This window comes from Austrofundulus limnaeus, unplaced genomic scaffold, assembly GCF_001266775.1.
Source record: "Austrofundulus limnaeus strain Quisiro unplaced genomic scaffold, Austrofundulus_limnaeus-1.0 Scaffold0, whole genome shotgun sequence".
NCBI classification, from domain to species: domain Eukaryota; kingdom Metazoa; phylum Chordata; class Actinopteri; order Cyprinodontiformes; family Rivulidae; genus Austrofundulus; species Austrofundulus limnaeus.
The window spans coordinates 1,309,850-1,334,322 of NW_013952402.1; the positions used below are offsets into that span (position 1 = coordinate 1,309,850).

Below are 24,473 nucleotides of genomic sequence, written 5' to 3' on the forward strand. Positions count from 1 at the left end.
CTAAAGCTTTTTGGCCAGTAGTGTTTTCAAAGTGCTTTTAATAAGAGTGGTTGTATTGTATTGTATTTTACATACAGGATTACATTTTTTACACATTAGGGACGAACTCAGAAAATAAATCTAGTTTTCTCCAACTTTCATTTCAGTTTGCTCCAATCTGAATAACTTTATTTAAATTTAATGGTGCTGCACTGCAATTTGAATGAGCCAGATTTACATTTTGGCTGGAAAAGCACAGGAACAGGAGTTAAGGACATCTGTAATAACTCTAACATTTTTCAACAATATTTTATTTATTTGAACAAGCCAGTAAAACTGACAGCTTTAAACAATTTAAAAAAATCTAAATATATATTTTTATTTATTAAAAGCTATCGCAGTGCTTTATTTGATGCTTAAGTTTGCTCTTCAACATTCTGTCATTTAGTTGTTTAAAAAATGCTTGCATAAAACTGTTGCACAGCTTTGATATCAGGCCATCTCCTAAAGAAATTTTGCAATAAAATTGAAGGAAAAAACACTGTCTTTTCATTATTCTAATCCTTTGATCTTGGCTAGTCAGAGCAACGTTTCCACGAGTGAATTTCTGCTCCTGCTAGAATTCAGTACCCTCAGAACAAAGCAAATTTCTTACATCAAAAGGAAAAGACGAGAAAAAGCTGAAATCTGCTGCTGTTGATGTTTGTCATAATCAGTATGTCTCATTTTCTCGCATCTTGATTTTATGACTGACAAACTGCAAGATTTCCTCCTCCGTTTACTACAAGTCACAATGAGTAACTGTTCGTGGAAAACACAGAAACATAAAGTTTGCAAAATAATCAGTGTAAAAAGGTTTGATCACTCATTGCACATGAGCGGACCTACTTTATAATCTAAATTCGGTACGTGTTACTGCTCTCTCTGGGCCTTTGAGAGCTCCCTGCTGTTTTCTCTCTCGTGTTTCACTCAGCGTCGATGGTTTCGGAGATAAATCACGGTTCTGATTCCATTCATGTCTTGTCTCGACTGACGATTAAATGTTTAGAGGAGAGCTGCTGTGAACCATGAGATACTGGCTAATTACCCGCGCACAGAGCACACAAATCTGTTTTAGGAAGCTCATGCCAGACTAAAGGGCAATGAAAGTGCTAACTGTAAAGGGCAAAAGTACTCTGTCTGTAAAAAGACGAGCCACTGCTGCTCTTCATTGACATGTTTTCCACCATGGTTAGACTGATCAGCGGCCCAAGTATGCTTCCAGTGCCAGCAAACATTCAAGGACAAGCGCAGAGTTCCACTAGGGGATTGAGTGTGACTGAGCGTTGCAACAGATTAGCTCTGCTTGTGACAAGCCCACTTATCCTTGCAGACAGGTGTGAAGAATGCCCTCGCCTAGTGGGCAAAAGCCACTGGTTGACTACGCATGTCCCCGACAAGCAGTTGCATGGGCAATAACAGTGAGTTATTTTCATATTTGCTATGTATCTTTTGGGTTGAAATAAGTTGGAAGTGTGGATAACATAGCAGATTGATGGAGGAAGCAAACTTCTATTCGTAACTCCCGAGCTTTATATAAGACCTTGACTGGCTCCTGCAGTGAGCTAACAGAGCTGGAGGAGTTCATGGCAGGCAGCATCAGCCTATAATATCAAGGGTGAGCCATGTGACAGAAGTACCACAGTGCGCTGTTCTTCGTTGTGTGATCTCACACCTCAACCTCTGGGCTTTATTTCCTTCTGCCTGGATCTGTTGATTGGCTTCCTACGGGCTGCATTCACACAAAGTCTTAAACTTTCAATCAGCTGACTATTTTTTATTTATTTTTCCATGATGAACAAAGAAAAAAATCAAACTTAAGTAAAGGTGGGTTATAAAATCATTTACACCTGCATAATACATGAGTAAACTATTTTTAATGGAGACATATCGTGCTTTTAAATTATTTTTCACATTTAAATCCTTTGGTTGGGGTCTATATAAAATGGAACTGCAATGCTTTGGTTTGGATTCCCCCTTATTGTAACTCCACAAGCCCCTCTTTCACCCCTTTTCTGAGGTGTCTCAGATCAATTCATTTTGAGGCTGTCTCTTTAAATCCAAAAARGATGCTTCAAACCCCACCCCTGCAGCTTCCAGAGTTGTCCATTCTAGTTTGATAGAGGAGTTTACGACTAAATAGCGACGAAGACACTTTATTTTCAAATGAATTAAAAAATGTCAACAAGGGAACATTTGTCCATCCAGTCTTATGTGTTCAAGCCATAGTCTGACCCATTATCATAGGAGAATGAAGACCACCATATTGTAGTTGGTAAGTTCAGACCTGATTTAGCAGTTCWGTCACAAATAATTTGACTTAATAGTTCAGAAAACATCATAGAAAATAGAGAAAACTGAATGGGATGAAAAATATGACAAAAAAGAATATAATATCACTGGGTGAAACTAAATTAAAATTTTCTGCACTCTTAGAGAGTACACAGCAAAATGCATTATAATGTGAAGTTTGCATGGTATGTCCCCTTTATGGTAAAATGGTAAACGGACTGAACWTATATAGCYCTTTATCAAGTCCCTCCAGACCCCAAAGCGCTTTACACTTACAGTCACTCACCCATGCAAACKRACTGATGATGGTAAGCTACASTGTAGCCACAGCTGCCCTGGGGTACACTGACAGAGGCGGGCCTGCCATGCACCGGCGCCACCGGACCCTCGGACCACCATCAATAGGCAAGGCAGGTGAAGTGTTTTGCCCAAGGACACAACYACTGAGACGGCTGGACGGGGGATCGAACCGGTGACTTTCCAGTTCCAGGATGACTCCCCTAACCAATCCGCTGCCCCGCCTTTGGGTCAGACTCTGGCTCSAACATGTAAGACTGGATGGACAAGTGTTCCGTTGTTGACATCTTTCATTCAGCCCAATTCTTTAAATTTAACCACTCCTTAAGGAACAACTTTAAGAACTGTCATATTTAATGTAGTGTAAGTATACTGCATTTCACATCTTTCAAAGGATGCTCTGTTCCATTGTTGTTATTTGTATTGACAATTTTTGGACATGAAGGTTTGATTAGTTAATCTTGGTTTAAACTCGGTGTGCTACCTGTTTGGGCAGCTCCGCCTTAGTAGGAAAAGTTATTGTGCCAGTCAGAAGGTTGGTGGTTTGATCCCAGCTTTGTTGAGCTCATGTCAAAGTGCCCTTTGGTATGACACTCAACTCCAACTTGTTAGCAACTCGTGWATGTGACTTGCAGTGTAAACATGCTTTGATTGATCAGTAAGACCAGATAATACAAATCAAGTTACCATTTTTGGATATGTTGCTGTGGATATTCCTTGCATCTCATCTGATCCCTGTAAATCTCAGCAGCATCTGTCAAACAGCCAAACGATGGGGTCTTCCATAGTCTACTAATCCACCTGATGTACCTTATGACGCAGGCCATTTGTTACTCATGAGCCTGAAAGTGCACCCTGCCCCACCGTTCTTCACATTGAGCTCGGGCAAAGTAATGTTCGACATCAGGCCTTCTAGAAAGTCTCATAAGGACCTCAGGCAAATTGCATCTGCCTGTCTGTTCATTAGCACTCCATCACCTCAGAATGAAGGCACATAAACTGAGAAAGAAATAGCGCCTGAAACAAGTGTTTAAAATGATGGCTGCTCTCATGCGCTCTACTCGAGCGTACCCAGGGGTAAAATTAGACATGGGGAAAATGACCTTAAAGTGGCGCCCGGCTTCTTGGCAGCATAGCAGGGGTGCACTTGTGAAGCAATGGAGGTAAACTCACGGGGGTTAACTTTTGAAGGATTGCAGTTGTGTAAAAGCTGCCAAAATAACTTTCTCCTCCACGTCTCGTCCCGGAGTGAGAGTTAAATTACAGTATCACAACCGGGCCATCATAAAGTCCTTGATGGTTTATTTACAAGGACAGCAGTTAATGTTTCAGTCATTTAGTTGCAAATCATTTGCTTTCATCAAAGGAAGCTCATAAAGAGAAGACGGAATGAAAACTATAAACAAAAAAGCAACAGCCTGGCAAAAAAAACAACAATATTGGCTATAAAATGAAACAATCCGAACACGTAAATGCTGAGATTGCTTCGGCTTCAAYTGTCCGTCTACTGCAGCGTTTATTTGATAACATCTTTTCTCCTAATTCTCCCAGGATTCTTCTGTGCGGATACACGAAGTCACCAGTCAAAGATATTAAGGGACATGTCATTTAAAAGGCTTTTGCGATTCCTTTTCTTTTTTGTTCGACTTTTCTTTTTTTCTTTTTTGCTACTCGCACTCAGCAAAAGAAATAGGATCAGAGATTCTACCCTGCCAGGTGGGATTTGAATAAATGGTTCACTTCAAAGACTATTTTTCCTCATTTGTCTCCAGCCAGAAGGTTCATTTGTTTGGTYATTTGTTCCAGGGTGAGCAGGTTGACGTGGGGCCACGGATGAAGGAAGACATAGATTGGAAGTGGGAGGGGTGGCTGAAGAGGCGTTTACTCCAGGTGTGCGTGAGGCTTGTTGAGAGGTAATGAAACAACCAGTACCACTAAATATATATCGAATGAACAGACTGCGCTTGACTTTTTCTTTAATTGTTAGGGCTACTTGGTCGATATAAGATTTTTTCCCCCAAAAAAGATGATGCTTTTCAATAAACAGTATGTGAGCTATAAAATTACTTAACATTTTTTTGTTAAACATTAATGATGAGATATTTAAATTTTTATAGCAAAAGCTGATAAACAGGAGTGATGCAATATGCTTCTTTTGAGAGCTTAAAGTGTGATTGTGGGTAGCTTCCAGATCAACCCACATTTAGTTGGCTTGCTTTGTGATTCACTCCTGTTATTCAGCCAGATTAGTGTTATACCAACTTCTTATTTCAAAGATCCAGRCATAATCATGAGCTGTCAAGAGCCGTCAGAGCAGGGGGATCAGTCTGGAGAGCGGTCACTGTATCCTCAGCAGCGGAGCCAAACGTTTAATAAAATCCCTCCTCCATCTTTAATTATCCGTGTGTCCTCATAAAGTGATGCAAGCCATCCTGTACTTGAGACGTACTGGCCGCGTGCCGCATGATAGCTCACATGTGTGGGGCTGAAGTGGCTTTCGTGATGATGGTGGACGATGAGCTGGAAGCTTTGTGAGCGTGAAATGGAGGGAGAAATATTAGGACGTCTTTGATTTGGGCCCAGTAAAAGGTATGGTGCTGTTTAAGCCCAGAGGGGGTTTCCACGGAAGAAAGACAAGATAAAAGAAGAGGACAAAGCTCAGTCAGCTTGAACGCCTCAAGTCTGGAGTTCATCTCTTGATTAGATTCCTAAAGTGTCCAATTACGTGCTCTGAGGACCTATATTCGCAATATAGACACTGGCAGCTACGTAATGTGTAATAGTGAGGGAAGATGGCAAATAATAGCAGCAAATAGCTGTGCCAGCTCACTGTAGCACTTCTGGTGCAGTTTGGGGCACTTCCTGAAGGAATATTATAATATTTCTGCCAGAAAAAAACTGTGTAATGTGAAATGTGAGTCATCTAAGACATGACAAATCTAACTTGGAACTTCCCACTCTTCAGTTTTGAATTAAGAAAGCTTCTCAGCTGAAGCAAAATGTCTTTAACTACAGAATTGAAGTCCAGTTTATTTCATTTTTTTTGTTGTTTTGTGCGTAGCTCTACTCCAAACTGAATCAAAGAGCTTACTACGATAACGTTTATTGTTCATAACCTTTCCACAGAAACCAATGTCAAAAGATCCAAACTATCCCTTTAAGAGCTCTTAAAATGAAATTAAAGCTCTAATGCTTTTTAAATCTCTTTTTAAGACACATTATAGCGTAAACAGCACAGTTTAAAATATTGTTAAGGTTTTTAAATCAGAAGTTTATTTTCATATATGAAGGCTTAATGGCTGTTTTAACAGTAATTTCAACTATTTGTTAGAAATCATTTAGCTGATTTGATATCTGTGAACTATTTTCACGCCCTTAGTTACTTATAATATTAACAAAACAGGGTTTTTTTTTGGTTGGGCTTTTTATCTCTTTCTTTTCTTTTTCCCTTTTTTGTGGGGGGTGGGGGGGTGAGCAAAGTCTTTCATGCCCTACTTAAACTTATGAGCAGACACATTGTGTTAGCATCAATGTCACCACACCGACAGGATGCGAGGTAGGAAAATAAGAATAATTGAAAATATAAATATGGCAGAATCAGAACAGAGGAAGACTGACAGCGAGTGTGAAATCCTGTTTTCTCTCAAAACACACTCCATTTAAAATAGAATGTAGAKATAAGACTCGGTTGGCCTAATCTTCAGTTTAAAAAAGTGCAGGAAACAAAAAAAAAAATTGGAGGCAAAATTTATTTTTTTCATTGTCGGGAAGAATATTTTCGCAGAAGAGAGCATGCGGCGCTTCAAGGTCATCACTGCTGTGTGGCGGTTGTGATTTGTGATCATTCAGTTTTCAAAAAAGGCCTTTCATTAGTTAAACCAGTCCTACAAGCAGTGGTCAAATATGCAGTGCGCTGGCATGTAATGAGCATGTTACTGTATTCAGCAAAAGAAAGGCAAAAACACACACAGGCGTCCAGCTGGGTGAGACTGAATAACCTATTAAATGTGGGCAGTGACCTCTTAAGCCAGCACAGTGCTTTAATGTTTCATTAATCTCTCAGCTACTTTCAAAACAATAATTTACCCTATTTCTTTTTTTCCTGCCTGCGTGCACCCCATTCATTGCCACCGGGTTAAAGAGAGTATTCATTTGCCGTTTGATTTATTGGTTTACTCTACGTATTGTTTCCACACCCATAAATTAAATCTATTAAAACAAATGTCAAACACATTAGTAGCTGCTAATGTCACAGCAGAAAGCTTGAGGAAAGAATGTGACYAGAAAGCATGGCGAGAAGAGGAAACGGGAGATGATTAACCTTAACCTGCCTTTGGGCAATAAACAGTGAAGGGCTACTGCAGCTGAGAACGAAGGACTGATATTTTTGCACACTAATATTAACGCTCAAGCTCTCATAGAGTTTGCTTTCGTATAAACCACATATCTGCATAAAAATAAGGTTAAATAAAAATAAAGGTCAAAATTCTTTTTTTAAATTATGCAGCCTGTCTTTGGAGGTATCATTCTATTGTTTTTCACTACAATAAAAAAGAAGAAAGAAATACAGTGTGTTTAGGAATTCATATAATCAGATGGAGAACAGCTCTGTGAAAAACTGTTCTGCTGTCCTTGATCGTAGTGTTTTTTTTCTTTTCCACTATGATGAATGGGGAAGTTTGTTCTCAAAAAATAGCACATAACACACATTAAATTTATGAGTTGTTTACAGAAGATTTTAAATATAAACAATTGAAATATTTGACCTTTGCTTTCTTTTTTAAAATTATATGTTCTGCATTACATATCAGCCCTGTTAGCCGGCACATACCTAGGCTATTATCAATGATAAATGCTTTGAATTAAAATAAACGGTTCATTTAGACATTTTTTTCTTTTTTTCTGATCAGCAGGGTGGCACACGTAGTAATTTAGGGTTAAAGTTGCATTTTGTTTTATAATGTTGTAAGATTTTGGGAAGTAAGCAGTTATGGTCCTGAGCTGTATGTAATATAGAACCTAATCATCAAAGGTTGATTCGTGCACAACTTAGATCTGACACTCTGCTTCTGAAATTTGGACATTTTTATTCAGTCCCAGAGGAGGACCCTATATGTTATACATGATTTTGACGAACTAATTGTTTAGTAAAGTTATTATTTAAGAATTTTGTATTTCACTTAGCACAATTTTTATTAAAAGCCTGGTACCTCAGGAAGAGGACACTTTTTGTTTAAAGAATGTATGTCTGTCCGTCAGTTTGAATTAATTTTGTTGTGTCCTGTAAGCCTGTGTGGGCTGGGTACTAGTGCATGACACAAAAAGAAAATAAAATTACTTACTTAACTTCATGTTTTAAATAAATAGCTTCCTGAAACCACAACTACAATCAAACATATAGTAATTTAAATAAAGAGATTTGATCATTTTAATGTTATCTGCTTGTGTACCATTACATCCATGTAGATGCATCTTGTTTTTATATCATTGACAGTGGTTTTAAACTGGGACACCTTAGCAACACACAATTGTTGTCTATAATTAGGTTTTAGTGCAGACTAAACAAACATGATACATGTGTTAATTAGTGAACTTAAGTGCTTCTGCTAAACAGATTTTTAACACAAAAGGAAATAACCAGCGACGTCTATCTGTCCCCAGCCTTCATGCTAAGGCAAGCTAAGTGGGTGACTGTGGTGTTTTCACACTTGCTGTGCAGACAGGATRCATTTTCTCATCCAGCTATCTCTTAGAAAGAAAATAAACATATTTGCTAAAGTGTCCAATTATTGTTCTGACAGAATAAAAAAAAAGTAATCAAAGAAAATTATAGGTGAATGAAATTACATGGTATAGTAACACATTTGGATGCTCAGAGCTGACAAGTGTTGAGGGAAAGATTGTTTACATCAAACGGCCGATTCCAAGCAATTAATACTGAGCTAAAGGTGTAAGAAGCATTCGTATGTGTTGCCTAGAATTTGAGTTATTATGGAGAATTGGCTCAGGATAGAAGAGGAAAAAAATAAACAAATTTTCTAGAACAAAGGCAGCTGTAGGATGTAACCAAACAACCTTGGACATGGATCACTGTGCAGCAGCAACCCCCCACCCCCACCCCCCTATCAACGCCCCGCATGACGCCAATGAAACGAAGCAGGTAGGTAAGAGACATCCGTTCCACCTGACCCCATGCAGCTCAGCAACAACCCCTTCCATTAACTTTCCCCATGAAAACTTAGGTTTGAGCTGGGAAATCAGTGACACTGCTCACTAGGCTATTTTCACACAGACAAGTCTGCTTTTATTTATTCTCCATGTGATTGGCCAGTACTTCATATTAGGCCTTAAATAAACAGTTGTTTGCCTGCAGTGAAATCTTTGTATTTGTAAAACTGCAACATTTCCATTAGAGGTGAAGTCACTATGCATATAGTTTACATATTATTATTATTTCTAAAAAAACAGTGAGGTGTGTTGAAGCCTTTAGGACACTATTAAACTAGCTGCGTTTCCATTGACCATGAAAATGCGCCAATTAGAATTTCGAAAGTAAATTTGCTCAATGGAAACACGTCAATTTTGAAAAAGATTACGTTTTTCGACAAAATGTTTTTGCACTAGGATGAGGTGGTTTTTCGGCCGTATCAAAATTGGTGTTTTTCGCAAAACTGCAATGGAAACACTTTTTTCACATCATGGGAGTCACATGATCAACAACCGGCTGTTTCTACTGGTGGAAAAGACGAGGACGAAGGAGATAACAGTAAGTAGAAGTAGTAGTAAAATCACAGAAGTGGTAAAATAAAGTAGTAAACTCACCGACTACAATTTCCCAAAAACACAGCATACGTAGCCGCTCCCAAGTAGGGGCTTGTATCTGGAAAGCCTCGATAAAAGACGCTGACGTCTCCTCTGATGATGAGCGCTAGTGTCGCGGTAGCAATATGCTATGTGTTTACATCCATTGCCGTCATGTTTGTAATGACTTATTGCAAGAACAAACGTGTGTGACTTTAATAGCATTTCTTCCTTAGTGGAAACCCCGCACTTGCGAAACTGTTTTTTTTACATTAACAGAATATCGACAAAGTTTTGTGCACATTTGCAATGGAAACGCAACTACTTTAGTTAACTTTTCCCAACAAGCATCACAAAGATAGGCGCGTCTGTAATCATGGCCCTAATGTTATTCAGCTGTCACAGCCTAGCTGCTGGGAATATGCACAATCTTGAACCCTCCTCTTGTTACAAATCAGATGTGTCGCAGCATCACGAGCCTGTGTATTCCTCTGTGGTTTTCCTCAACCAGTGGGGAGGATGCAATTTGGTGCAGTGCGATCTAATCTGAGTCCCGTCGAGTGATAAGCTCTGCTCCTTCATGCTTTCCGGAAGTAAGGGTTATAAAGCTTGGCAATGAGTAAGTTTACCCAATTCATGCCTTTCAGTGTGCTGATAGCTGCTGCTGCGGGACAAGACTCCGGCGAGATACAGGATGATCTAGAGCTGACCTTGGATCACAGATAGCTCACATAATAGCCTGTTTCAGAGCTCACCTCCGGGGAACACTTATGCATCAACATTATTGTAGTGTATCTATAGGCTGAGAGGGGAGAGCGCCAAGGTTGATATTAGCGTCAAGCTTTGAGTTACCAAACATAAAAGGCCGTCAAGGCGAAATGTAAAAAAAAAAGACATTGTTGGTGTCATTAAAAGAAGCCTGTCAAACAGTAACACGAGTAAGTAATACTTTATCAACAACACTGTATCCGTTCAATCTGAGATGAGGCGAGTGTTTGGCAGAGCGTGTGAATCTTTCTGAATGTAGATATTAATCAGGATACAGTGGTAGACAGCCGCCACCCGGGGGAGGCCACAGCTCCGGTGTCAAATCCCTTCTTAAAAGGAGAAAAATACTCTGCGCTGGGAGGATGCATCCCAGAAGCATCACATAGTTTGCAACTGATGTTTTGGCAGATGCCCTTGTCAAAAAAAAAAAAAAGAAGATAATCCACGATGCTTGTGTGAATTGGTACACGGCCCCACTGTGTATTTGCCTGAGGTATCAGATGAACATTTGAAGAACTTTTAGTGAGAGTGCCATATCACACTAATATGAAGGGCTATAATTAAAGAAAAATAGCAGATACTCTTGCAKGAAGAAGAGCAGAAGAGCAGGAAGAGAGACAGACTTGATGGCAGATAGTCTTTGCTGTGAGGCAGACATTAATTTAGTGGAGGTTTTATGACCACATACGGATCAATAGCACATTTAAAAGGAGTGGGGTGCCTTGAGTTTGGACTTAATTGTTCTCTGTGCTTCTCATCACTTCAGAACGCATTCGAAAATCCCTTTTTTTTCATAGACAGATGCTAGGGTTAGACTTAATTGCCCTCCATGTGTGGCAAGAGAAAGAGATTAAAAGTTTTGGAAGCGTTGCAGGGAACAAACAGATTTACAATCACTCTTTCTCTGAGAGAAGCTGGGAAGAGATTGTTTTAAACACTTTGGGAGAAGCATTAAGTGCCTTTTCAAAATTTTGACTMAAATTTTATCTGGGCGTTGAAGTGCACAGATCTTTAGATCTGTTTGTTTTCCGAGGAGAAAAACCCGACGTCATAATCTCTGACGGAAGTTGCTTTCAGCTGTAGTAAAAAAAAAACTGCAACATGAACCTACTCTGCCTGATAGAATTTAATTACCAACAGCGGGGAACCTGTTCACATCTAATCTGTGCTCGTAGTCCTCTCTGGGTTTACCTTTAAAGTTGATGTTTTGAAATCTCATACGCTYCATAATTACCACTGGTAGGGGTTACTCTATGAGAATGTCCCTGTTTGCTCATTAGCYAATGCATTGAACTGATTMAAACGACTCCTATAGGTGCAGAATWTAAATAAAATATTAACATCAGCTGTTTTAATGCGRGCAAAATATCAAGCGGCGGGACATTTACATGCAATGGTCAGAAAGACTTGTTTGAACAAAAACACCAGTGTTGGGTCAATTAAAGCTTGATAGATGTGACAGCAACAGAATCATAGCTTTATCAGGCTCATGAATCAATTAACTAACAGAAGAGAAAGCTAATAACATGATCCTTTAGTAAGGTATTTTCACTGAACTGAGCAGAGCTTTYTAGTAACTAAGTACATTTGCTTTGTCCCACTAAACCTAGAGTAAATACACTATATTGCCAAAAGTATTRGCTCGCCTTGACTCACATATGAGCTTAGGTCACATCCCATTCCTAATCCARAGGGTTCAAWATGACGATGGTCCACCCTTTGCAGCTAGAACAGCTTCAACTCTTCTGGGAAGGCTGTCCACACGGTTCAGGAGTGTGTTTATGGGAATTTTTCGATTTTTCATTTTTGATTTATGTGGTACTAAATTGGATACYTATCTGATGTTTTCAAAGCGACTGCGATGTGAACGCTCATGTCACATTTCATCCGACTTTTTTTTTCATCAGTGGGGCGGGGGTGAAGGATCGATAAGACGCTAACCTCAAGTCACACTGTTTAAATCTGTAGCTCCATGTGTTTACAGTTCTAGAACAGAAGTCCAGTTGCTTCGTCTTTTTACTTTTAATTTTCCATGTAGATAGTTTGATAATAACGACGCCCAGCTTCGGTCGCAGAGCGTTTCAAACCTAAAGTGGTAACACTTTCTTTTATGGTACCCTTATTAACATGTAATTACAAGGTAATAAAAAATGGTAATTAAATGTAATTATTACCTTATTACCATGTAATTACAAGGTAATAAAAAACGGTAATTAAATGTAATTATTACCTTATTACCATGCAATTGCGTAGTAATTACGGTATAAAAGAAAAATTACTGTTAGTAAAACTACATTTATTGGGTAACTACAATCAAGTTACTATTCAATAGTAACTCAACACTATATTTATAACCAAAATAATGCAACTAAATTTTGGGGTTAGTGGTTAATTGCAATAAAATATAATTTTAAAACTGTCCAAATTACCTTCTATTTATTTAGATGTTACATAGTGAATTGTAATACATTACCAGGTAAGTGCAACATTACCACAGACAATAAATTACATAGTAAAATTGTACCCTAATTACCATGTAATTACATGGTAATAAGGTAATAATTACATTTAATTACATTTTTATTACCTTGTAATTACACGGTAATAAGGGTGCAGTAAAAGAAAGCGTTAACCCTAAAGTTACTTGGTTGATACTTTATTTCCAGCTCGTTGTTTCATTTATACACCTGTGGCCGTGGAAGTGATTGGAACACCTGATTCCAATAATTTGGATCGGTGACCAAGTACTTTTGGCAATATAGTGTATATTGCTCAGTTTACTCAACTTGTTTCAGGGGAACCAGTTTGGTTATTCAACAACTTAATTCTTAGAGTGTGTGTAAAAGTAGTACTCTATAGACCTCTGGAACTGAGTCCCCGTCTCTGCTAAAATTACTTCATAACCCAAGAAATGTTGTTTTTATACTTTAATTTCTGTATTAATAAAACATCTTTTGTAAAGTACATTTTATTCATTTTTCTAATGGGATTTACTWCTAAAAGCTTCATACATACAGTATATTTATCCTGCTTGAAAGAGCTTATATAATATARTTTTTTACAGATTTGTAATTTTATATAAAGTGTTTACTACTAAAGGTTCTCGTCTTTTATGTTCTACTCTTATCGCCTTTAACTTAAACGGATAACCAAGCTCAGATTGTCAACCCTTAGATTGAGGATTCCTATAAAAAGGCTCCGTTCAGTTGCAGAGTGTTGAACATGCAGGTCTGTGAAGTTTAGCTCTGATCTCCTCGTTTAGACACTGTGAGCTAGTCTAAGTGTCTTGGTGGGGGTGGACTGTGACACACAAAGACACACTGACACACCAAAAGAGAAGTAGAATAAAAAAAGAGATGACTAACCTAACCCACCTGAGCTCGGCTCACCACAGGGATCAATGTCCTCATCATCGCTTGGACACTCCGCCGAAGCCACCAGCAAGTCATCAGTGGTCTGAAAAAAAAGAGAGGCACACAGTGGGATGGTGAGAGCAAGAATGACTCTAGCTGCATCAATGAGGGAAGAAGATTCACACTCAGAACCACCATTTCTAGAGGGTTAGGTTAAGAAGAGTGGGGCAGATGGCATGTGAATCCAGACAGCTACACTATTTGGCTCCTGGATTCATCTGTCAACACGAGCACTCGATGCCTGATGCAGCAGCAGCTGCTACATTGCTTTCCAGGCAACAACATCCTTGCAGAAATGAGATCAGATTATTGAGGACCAGGGGAGGCTCAGGTTCACAGCACAATTGTCAACTCACATGCTCAATTTGTGTTTCAGTCTGTGGCTTTGCAAAGCCCTTCAAGGGATTGTTAAGAGCCATCAAAAAGCACCTCTGACATTTAGAGGACAACGGGCCATGAAAGCTTAAAAAAAAATCAAGAACAAAGGGATGAAGCAGCAAAGATTTAAATCAATATTTTTCTTCTTTCTTTCYTTGTGAATCAGTATCTCTTTTACAGAATAAGCATACAAAATAAACCAAAATCTTTATGCTGCTGCCACGTCTACTCTTATACCAAATCCATATTAGACTGCTTTCAGGGCACTTCCTCACCTGCCAAACACAATCCATTTTACCGTCTTGGAAAAAAAGGGAAAGGGCAAACAGCACACCAGGAAAAAAAAGGTACACTGTAAAACATTATACTGCAATGTTCTTTTATAGTCTTGCCTCAGGCCATTTGATCAGCTCTGCGTTAAAGGTCATTTCATTTAAGCACGGCAGCCTCTTCAGGGCRGGGTTAGATCTTTGCTTTAAAGTGCTGTTAAACAGAATAAGCTGCTGCTAGACAGTAAACCTTCGCCTCGTACTTCTTTGCTATTATCGTGCAAAAAACTTTTAATCATCAAAACCTTGTTTGGTAATATTTATTGTAGAAAGACCGCCGTATTTTCGGGCTTGCATTTGCAGCAGCCACAAAGTAAATCGAATAATATGTGAATCACAAGTTCCCAAAACAAAAGCGGACGTTGGCCTTGATTGAATTTGTTCTCCTATGCCACTAATGTTTGAATGTGCATGAAAACATTTCATAGTTAGATTAGCATTGACTCAGCTTATATAAATGAAAGGTGATGTCATTTTGCTGAACATCCATTTGGCTGCTTATAATAAGATTTTATTGTGACTGTAACATAATTTTGACTTTCTGAACAAGGTCCAAAATCATCTTTACATAATAGACCTGGAAATGATAGATCAAAGCCATTAGGGGCGTTGTGCTGGGAGGGGCTGGTTTTTGTGCATCTGCGAAGCGTGAGGCCCGGGGAAGCCGTCCAAATGTAAATTTAATTTGCTGTGCATGAGGCTGATATACAGCATTGGCCATCCAGATGGCAAAACCGCCGGATCCCGGAGTGCCACATCCATCACTTCTGCCTTGTGATTTGTTTTTCCTGGCAGGAGATCTTGACACTCTACACTCACTGGCAGAGGTACGGGAATCAGGGAATCAATACTGCCTCTCTAGTTGTCCCTCCTTACTCTCTTCCTCACATCTTCCTCTTCTCTCTTCTTTTAACGCCCCCCTCCAGATTTATTGTAGAGGTGGAGAAGAGGAAGCAAAGTAATGTGGGTGTACTAGACGTAGGATAACTCCCCYTGGGATAACCTAAGCAGAGGTGTGCTTATTTATGCTTTGGCATCTTCCTACAGGTTAGAAAGCTATATCACGAGGCTTAAACTTCATTATCAAAGTGAAATCCAATAATATGAATATTTATTTGTCTCCTACAAGGGATCCTTTGATTTTATAATAAAATGGATGGACAGTAGCTTTAGTGTAGTTCAATTGTAAAAACTGGAAATACAATGAGAAGTAATTAAAGGCATAGCATCCCTTGATGAAACTCATATCTCCTTATTCCCCTTTAATGCAACAGCTAGTGATGTTTGATAATTACCTTTCTGATACCGAGTACAACTCATGCTGGTATCTGTGATACTGATCCGATTTGTAAAACTACTGAAATATAAACGTTTTTGATTATTTTTACTGTGGCTATCACCTCGAACTGGGTTGACTTCAAAGTTATCAGGTGTACTTTTGGATCCTTAAGTTGTAGATGAACATCAAATGATAACTTCTAAGGATTCTACAAAATCTGTCCATTGATTTAACACAGGGCTATTCAACTGGTGGCCCGAGTGACCAAAGTTCGGCCCGCCAATTGGTTCATTATTCTCTTTAGTCCATACACCTGGGTTTCTACTTTAATTACAATAAGTTCTTTTATGAATGCATATTGTAGCATTCTGCTGTGTTTGYCTGTTTGTCATGTGACTGCAGTGGAGGATTGTGGGTAGGATTCATGTTTTTTGTTGTTAAATCATTTTAGGGAATTGGTTAACATTGTTCTTTCAGCAACTAGTCTGTTGTGTTACTCTAATTTGTGTGTTCATTATTTGTTAACTTGTGTTAAACCATTCAGCAAAAGTAATCATAAGTGAGAGAGGTAGGCCCAGTCATTAATAACACCTGTGAGTTTCACTTTGTCTGTGTTGTTCATGAAGAAGAATCCAATAAAGGTTCTTCAAAACTGCCATCTGGTGGTGAAGTCTTGAACTACAACATGAGCTACAGCTCTCTCTGTAGCTGTGAGGTGTCATGTTACAATATTGTGCTTGACGCATGTGCACTGTTATAAAGAACTTGTAAGATTTACTWGAAAAAATTCTCGTAACAATTTGCACTTATGTTAAAGTAAATTTAAATGCAARAAATTCAAGTAATATTTACTCATCATTATCTAGTAAAAATTGTTAAGAATATAGTTAAAGATTTGTGAATAAACCAGGTACATTTTACTTAATTTGATTAAGTATATGTTACAAGATTTAATTGAGCAAATTAAGTAAAATTTACCTGATTTGTTCATAATTTTTAAATAACTTTTACTAGATAATGATGAGTAAATATTACATGAATTTGTAGCATTTAAATTTACTTAACAAATGTTAGTGCAAATTTGGCCTCATGCAAGAACCCTTTGTACGCACAGATTTGTTCTTAAGTTGTGCGTACGAGTGATTTAGGAGAATTTGTGGCATTCACCAATGTTTTCGTATTCTAAGATTTTTTTCAGATACGAACAAAATTCACGAGTGGTCCAGACCTGTCATATATTTTACGAGCAGTCAGTCTGCTGTTACCCAGACGGGTTTTCCTCACTAATAACTTTATATTTCGTTAGTTATAATTTTAAATGTAATAATTTAGACTAACAATATAAATTGTCCGTTRGTCCGTTTTCTGCCGCTTATCCAGGATCGGGTCCTGGGGGGCAGCAGGAGACCCCGCTCTCCCCAGCGAAACCTTCCAGCTCGTCCTGGGGGACACCGAGACGTTCCCAGGCCAGAGGGGATACATAATCCCTCTAGCAAGTCCTGGGTTTTCTCCAAAGTGCCAGAAATATTTTTAAAACATTTTAAAATGCTTATTTCAAACCCGCAACTGAGACCACCTGCGACCGTGCAGCGCGCGCGGTGGGTGGCGGGGGGGGTACGGTGCGCAGCGCTGCGGCTTCTGAATAAATGAAAATGATTTAACACAGTTCTTTATACTTTTAGCAGCTCTTTTTATTCCACAGCTGACCTGCTAAAAATGACAGATTTTCTTTTCTGGATCTCTGACAGACGGACTTCAATCTCTGAAGTCGCAAAGTTTTTCTTGTTAATATTCGCTGTCATTTTTCATGAATGGACACTTCCTGATATCTGAGGCAGGAAACATAGCCTAATATGGTGTTTTTGAGGTGGTAATTATGCTAACCTCCTCTCGCGTGCACAAGCAGCTGGATACGAACAGGTGGAATTTAKGCAGCTCATTTACACACTTTTCCTGAAGATAGAAGAGTTTGTTGAATCTGACATGACATGTTCGTACGAACCCTTCGTATGAACAAAAGTAAGAGAAATTTAGGATAAGAATACGAACATGTTCTTGCATGAYGCCCATTGTTACGAGGATTTTTTCAAGTAAATCTTACAAGGTATTTTTTTCAGTGTGTGGCCCCCAGAGAAATTTAGTTGAATAYCCCTAATTTAAAGGATATTTTGCTAYCATGAGAGAGAAACAAACACATARAAATATAGATGTATTGTCYCCTYCTGTTTGGCAGTAACCAGACCTGAAACTAAAAATACATTGACCTATATTGCATTCATAAATCCTAAAATGTCAAGTTCCTTTACATCCTCTGAGGAAAGTGTAATTGAACTTTTACCACATCCAAAATATCAATCCCACGTCATTTTTAAATGATTTGTGTGAAGGCCTCCTGTGAAACACTAGAATGGATATAAGTGTTACTGTGGATTCGTCTGCTATCCAGGATTAGTGTGCAGGTCAACATTTCTGGTGGCCATGACCTGGCTGATATCCAATAACATTACCAATTCATGGCACCATCCACCAACGCTTCACCTCTCTTTTTTACTTGTGACAATTCAATGCAGGCTTCGGTGTGTGGGGCTTACCATGCAATTTAGCCACAGTGATGAAAACTGACAGGTAGCTTGGGCTGACAGAGAAATTTTGGAAAATACTTATTTCCCAAGTGTTATATTTAGTAAAACTGCATGTTAATGCGATCATTTAAAATGATGAAATCTTTTCTAGGTTTTTTTTAATTATTTATTTATTTATTTTTTTTTTAGAAATGCTACACAGAGAGTCAGGTTTATTGATGTAAGCTTTGTCATGRCCACAGGAAAGATGCCCCAATAGATGAGCTTATAAACAAGATGTACCTGTAGTTCATTTTATGACGGTACTTCTGAAATGCTAAAAGCAAAGACTCAGGGTTTGCAAAGCATCATTAATCTAGCTGTAAAGGGCTGAAGCCTTGGTGAACCTACAGCACAGCTCATTTATCTGCCTCTGCAGAGCAGCAGAGAGCTCACTCCTCGGAGGAAACCTGGGGAGACAGCTGGAAAAAGTGGCAGAAAAAGACACGCCGTGAAGTGAAACCTTCTTGCAGTGTTCACAGAAAACGAATATAAATGTTGATGCTCTCTAAATACTCTGTTTTCAGATTCTTCACCTTTACGACCCGCAAACACACATTTGAACTGCTAATAATGAATGTTCTAAAAATATTTCGGCCGGTCTCGGCTCATCCGCTGATTGAACCATCAAAGGAGATGCAGAGCAGGAAATTCGAACCTGACTCAGCCAAAGGTGCCTCAGTGCTTTCTTTAGTACTGTCATGATGGATTTCGATCTGTGAGGATTGATAATGGTCCTCCATAATGAGATGTCCAAGCTGAGCCGTGCTCTGCATGTGCTCTCTAAGGCTMAGTCAGCAGTCCCATTCTACTGAACACCAGGTTATCTATGGGTCTACAAACACTTATCTGTTCCCTGTTAATACCTAACTGCCTTGCAGCATCCAGCACAACTCCTTAATAGCTACAATATGGAGTAGGTGACTTAACCATAATGCACTCCACTTGTATACTGCTACTCTGAATGCATGTTTTCCCCTCTTAATGCTGGCCTGTGGAGGCAGAGGGAGGTGAGGGGGGGTTGCTCCTCGGGGAGAAATCTCTGCTGCCCTGGTACTCGACAGCAAGAGACACCTTCTCTGTGATACCCAGTCAGCARGTCTCTGCGGAGAGCCGTGGGTTTTCACATTGTTTTCTCCCTGGTCTAATTTGATGAATGCTCTCTGGCACACAATGTGTCTCTTTGGAGACGAGCTGAAAGTCAGGAGGACACTGAAGGCATCTGAAAGGTTTATCTGAAGCATGCCTCTGCTGTCCTGGTAATGTATTCCACTGAGGATGCTTGCTGTTTTCTTTTTGCCTTTTTTTTCCTCCCTGTAAGCCTTCTTTTTTTTGTTGTTTCTGAATAAGCTTATATTTTTAGTTTTTCTCTCTTTTGACATTGCCGATCAGGGACAAAAACACAAATATGTTTAACACGATTAGTTGCTCAGAATCTTGGTGTATACTCTTTTTTTCCCCCCAAAATGCTAAACATACTGTGCAATCACCAAACACAATGTTATGTTTGAACTTATTTAGTTGAACTGAATGCAACTTTTTCACCTGCTTTTACTTCCTTCATGCTTCCTGCATGCATCCTTTAGACGTAAGCATCCACAAAATCTTGCCTTTTTGAAAATGAAACTATTTAAAAAATAAATTTCAAAGAGTGCAGAGGTAGAATGTGTTGTAGTCTCTTCTCTCTAGGCAACTGAAAAAAAAAATCATCTATCATACTGTCTTGAAAACAATTTTGACTCTAATGAATTTTTGATTCTAATTATATCGTTTAATTTGGGGGCTGTGTTTTACAATTTATCAGTGAGCAAAATTGGCTTGAATTTTTAGCATGCATTAAATATGCAACTCTTTTACAATGGGGCTGTGTTATGTGCTAAATTTTTAGGGTTATTAAAAATTTACAGCCGTTATTAAATCTTAACCCTGAATGTTTGGCATTTGGAAAAAAAAAACAGTCTGCATTTTTCATTGAAGTACATCTAAAGCAAATATTGACTGGGTAGTGTTTTATGAGAAAAGTCACAAAATGTTACCAGCTGTTATTGTGCATTCCCAGCAGTACTTATCGTTGTATTTTTTTTTCCTTTTATCTAACAATATTCCTGGAAAATCCACAAATAGTTTCCAGTTAAAGCCAAAATACAGTTAAAAACTCAATTCACATCCTGTCTGCAAAAAGGAACTTTCACCCTGAACGCAGAGCAATCTGTATTATCTGTTTATCCCTTCTCAGAACATGTGGCATTGTTTGTCATGCTGGCACCTATTTACACTGATAGCAGCCTGTTAGGGCCCATATCTGACCAGAGCATCCGTGTGCACGGTGGACTAATTGGAAGGAGTTTGTTGCCCTAAGTTTTCAGTCTTGCAGGAACACATCATTAGAGAGCCGGTGAGAGGGCAGAGGGAGGTGTTGGGACAGGACTTGTGGCTAGATATGGGATAAAGATTACATTTTCCTCTGAGAGAATCACACCTACAGACTCTGTTATACAAAAATACAGTTTATAACAATGAAATGGAGGATAGAACTCTTTAGGTTCTGTGCATTGTGGTCTCTCTGTACCCATGGCAGCTATCACACAGCCACAGCAGCAGCAGCTCTTATCAGAATGCCTGATGACAACCAAGTATCTAACTTAGCACCCTGGAACTAGGTCGATGTTGATGAATAATTTAGTCCCAGATGCTCAATAGATTCCAACCGAATAATGAAGGCATGTGGGCCTCTCAGACTGTGAAGTCAGCTCAGTGTATTGCCTGGCCTTCGCCCACACTCTTCCTACTGCTGGCCTGACAAGCTGTCAACATCCTATACTCACCCAGAGACAGATTTGTAAGACTGGGAGACAATGAAATGGTGTTATCAATATCACAGATGGCTTTGCCTCAAACACTACACAACATATACTTATCATGTTCAAAATATCGTTTTTTTGGCTATCTTCTTAATATCTAGTAGAGAAAAAAAAAACAAATCTGACTCTGGGCTTCATGGTGACACAACAGATTGTCACAGCTATTCAGACTAGAGTGATGAGGAGTAGGGAATAACCATCTGGGTTGAAATGGGGGCTTTTCTCAACTATCAGCTCCGTAGGGGAGTCGCACAACATTTGGAACATTTTTTTTCCACGACGATTCACAAAAACATCAAGACGCATTTCCAAAAAATAAAAAATAAAAATAAAATAAACACATTTGGGGTCAAGCATTTCTTGAAGGAAAGCATGTCACCTGATACAATTCGCAGCGAAATTTGAAACCAAAATCATCTTATTTTGAAAAAGAACAGATTTAGTAACCTTTTATTCATGCACAGCGGCACACAAGTTTGCCAGATATGGCTCATTTTGTTAATGCTTGAAGTAGTTTCCAATAAAAAATAATATTCTCAGCTACTGCTACYTTTAATTTTAGCTCAATATTTGTAAAACTAGCTGCATCACAGGCATTTTTTTTTGTTTGTTTGTAAAGAAAAGAAAATAAGTGTAAAGAAGTTGGATTGTTAAAGAAATATGAAACAGCATAATGTGTATCCATATAAATTGTTGTTCTAGAGGGATTAGATGTTCTTGTCTTTTGTTTTGTTAATAACATAGTTTTATGTTATATGAACTTATTCTTGGGAAAAAAGGGGCAGATGTAAAAAATTTTCTTCTCTCTGATGCCTGTCATTTCATTTTATTTGTGATTTTGATTTACATATATATTTTCTCTCATTTTTTCTTTTTATATTTTTCTTTTTACTGTATATTGTATATAAAATTATTTGCTTTGTTTTAATGAGATGAATAAATAATTGAAACATGAAACATGAAAGATCAGTTAGTTGTGGTACAAGTCAGGTCAAATCAATTAAATACATAAAAACATARTTTGATTGCTTTCTAAAAATATTAATAAAGSGGTGTATTATGRATTTTCCAGTCACAGCTTCAACCATAATGCAATTCTACACCAAAATGATGCAACTATGGTACCTTCATTTGTTATGAAATTCTGTATATATCAAAAATAAACTTGAATTTGCATCARAATCTATCTAAACGCCTTGAATTTGGTCTCTGTCTCTTGAAGAACCTCCTACCWTTTCAGACACTACCACTTCATCAAGTCTTTACAACAATGTTTTTAGGGAAGGGTACTCTTTGGGGCAGGAGCTCAGCTGGGGACTGCAGCTCCAGGGAAGAGCTTTGTGTAAATTGGCGGTGCTTTGTACCAGCAAGTGTTTAGGCAGCAACACATGGCTACCACAGGAGATTCAACAATGCATGAATGAGTCAAAGCAACAGTCTGGGTATGTGTTTGARGATGGAATGACATTAAAACATGACATAAAGCTAGAAAAAGTTCATTTTGCATAATACCCCACACCCTGCTATAAAATTCCACTCATTCTGCTGACAGACAGACAGACCTTTTAATTAACTAAACCTCATGTTGAGCACCTTTTTTTTCTTCATGACAGTGTGGCTATTATAATAACTTAAAATCAATTTATTAGGTCAAAGAATGTAAATTATTTTTCTGTCTTACATCACTGGGAATATGATTCATTTCATCTAAATATTGAAAGGCCATGTTTGACAGCTGTTTAGCCTTTTCTGTGATGAGATGCAATTTCGTAGGGGAGTAAAAGCCGTTGCTTTACTTAAAAAAAAAACACTCACAGCAGCTGTTGCTGCAAGTGGACCTCAGGCTGAGTATCAGAATGTCATTAAAACAGAAAGGTCTGAGGCTCTCCATCTCATCCCTCGGTACCAACATGTTCCTCTCTTGCCATACATCTTCCTTAGGGCTGAAGTCACCACACCCCAGACAGTCTAACAAGATGCTGGGAGGCAGCTTTGTGCACCTCGTAAACTCACAGCTTGCACCGTGGAAGTAAGGTGTTTCAAGGAAACATAAGCACTTCCACTTGGAATTAAAACAAACAATGAACATGGGTTACAAAACAACATTTATGATATAATTATACTTGTGTATTCAACCGGTTCAGAAAAGATGACTGGATTTAATTGATATAATTACCAGTTCCTGCCAATTCACCAGTGTGTTAAATTGTGTTAAAAAATAAAATAATGAGGAAACAAATAAATTCAGCGTTTGATGAAACAATAAGGTTTGAAAGAGGAATGGCTGTGTTAGCCCACTTATTAGTCTGATTCACAGCCCCGGGAAGCTTCGGCTGCATGAAATGAAAGGCTGCATTTAAGAAAAGAACATAAAAGGACAAGTACGAGCTAGTGCTGGAGTGTAAAGGTGTTCTGCTAGACAAGAGGATCCAGATATGTGGTCGAGACGGAACAAATTAAAWAATGTAAGCTGCCCTTGCTTAATATATTCCCTTTCTGGGACTGGAGACGAGTGCTTTGTGAGGACTTCTTTTTAAAGCAGCTGCTTCAAGGAATTGCTTTGTAGATGTTAGGCAAGTCTCCCTCTGGAGACCCACTTCGGCTCATCTTCCAGCAACAGTCATCTGCAATGGGCCCAATGCAAAATCGAAATGGGTATGGCTCAAACYCCAAAGTAACGGGGATCGTTGTCTGACTGCGTGGGAGGAAGTCCGTCTTCCAGTCKGTGTCTGTGTCACACCGTCACCTTGTCCATCACTGACTCACAGCCAACCYTGTGTGACTTGTGCTTAATTCGTTCTTTTAGACAACTCCAGGCACTCTGCATGGCGTATGACAAACAGCTGACATTTCACTTTCTTATTTAGCCTTGTTGCTTATTATTTATTACTGGGGATCTGTAAATAATTTGCATACAATGCGGACAAGTGCCTGAAGTCACGTCAGWGGGAGCAAATTACAGCAGAGAAAGCCAGCTGCCTTTTGTTACCTGATGCTCTAAATCAGAGATTCTTAACCCATGGGCCGCGACCCAATTGTGGGCCGCGAGCACCACCTTGAGTGCCTCAAAAGAACAACAGTTTTTAACTTTGGGCCACAGAGGCCCGCGGGACCGCATTGATTTTGAATAATGTGCAATACACTTTCTCACCACTAGTAGCAGTAGTGCACCAATGAGATGTTTAACAACTTTTTAAATATGCAGAAGAAGAACCTTAGAAACCTGCCAAGAATGGAAACCTATTTTAAATGAAAAGTAGAAGCAAAAATGAAAGTGACTCATCAAAAAACAGCTTCTGTTTTTATCGTGCAATATTTTAAAAGTTCAAAACATTGTCAAATACAGTTGCAGATACAACTATATTGTAATTTGCACTTTTAATGAATTTTTGTAGTTTATTTTTAAACATTTTGAA

At 38.7% G+C, this 24,473-nt stretch overlaps 1 protein-coding gene across 25 annotated transcripts in view; it reads right to left on the reverse strand.

Annotated features, from left to right (window-relative positions):
- Positions 1-24,473, reverse strand: part of LOC106516126 (neurexin-1a) — a 301,025-nt gene that overhangs the window by 3,568 nt on the left and 272,984 nt on the right. For 20 of the 25 annotated variants that reach the window (XM_014007392.1, XM_014006916.1, XM_014007560.1 and 17 more), the window contains one exon: positions 13,542-13,632. In XM_014007392.1, the coding sequence (XP_013862846.1) occupies positions 13,542-13,632 (91 nt within the window). The remainder of the gene's footprint in view (positions 1-13,541; positions 13,633-24,473) is intronic. The other 5 variants (XM_014008086.1, XM_014008248.1, XM_014007634.1 and 2 more) reach the window with 1 other exon arrangement.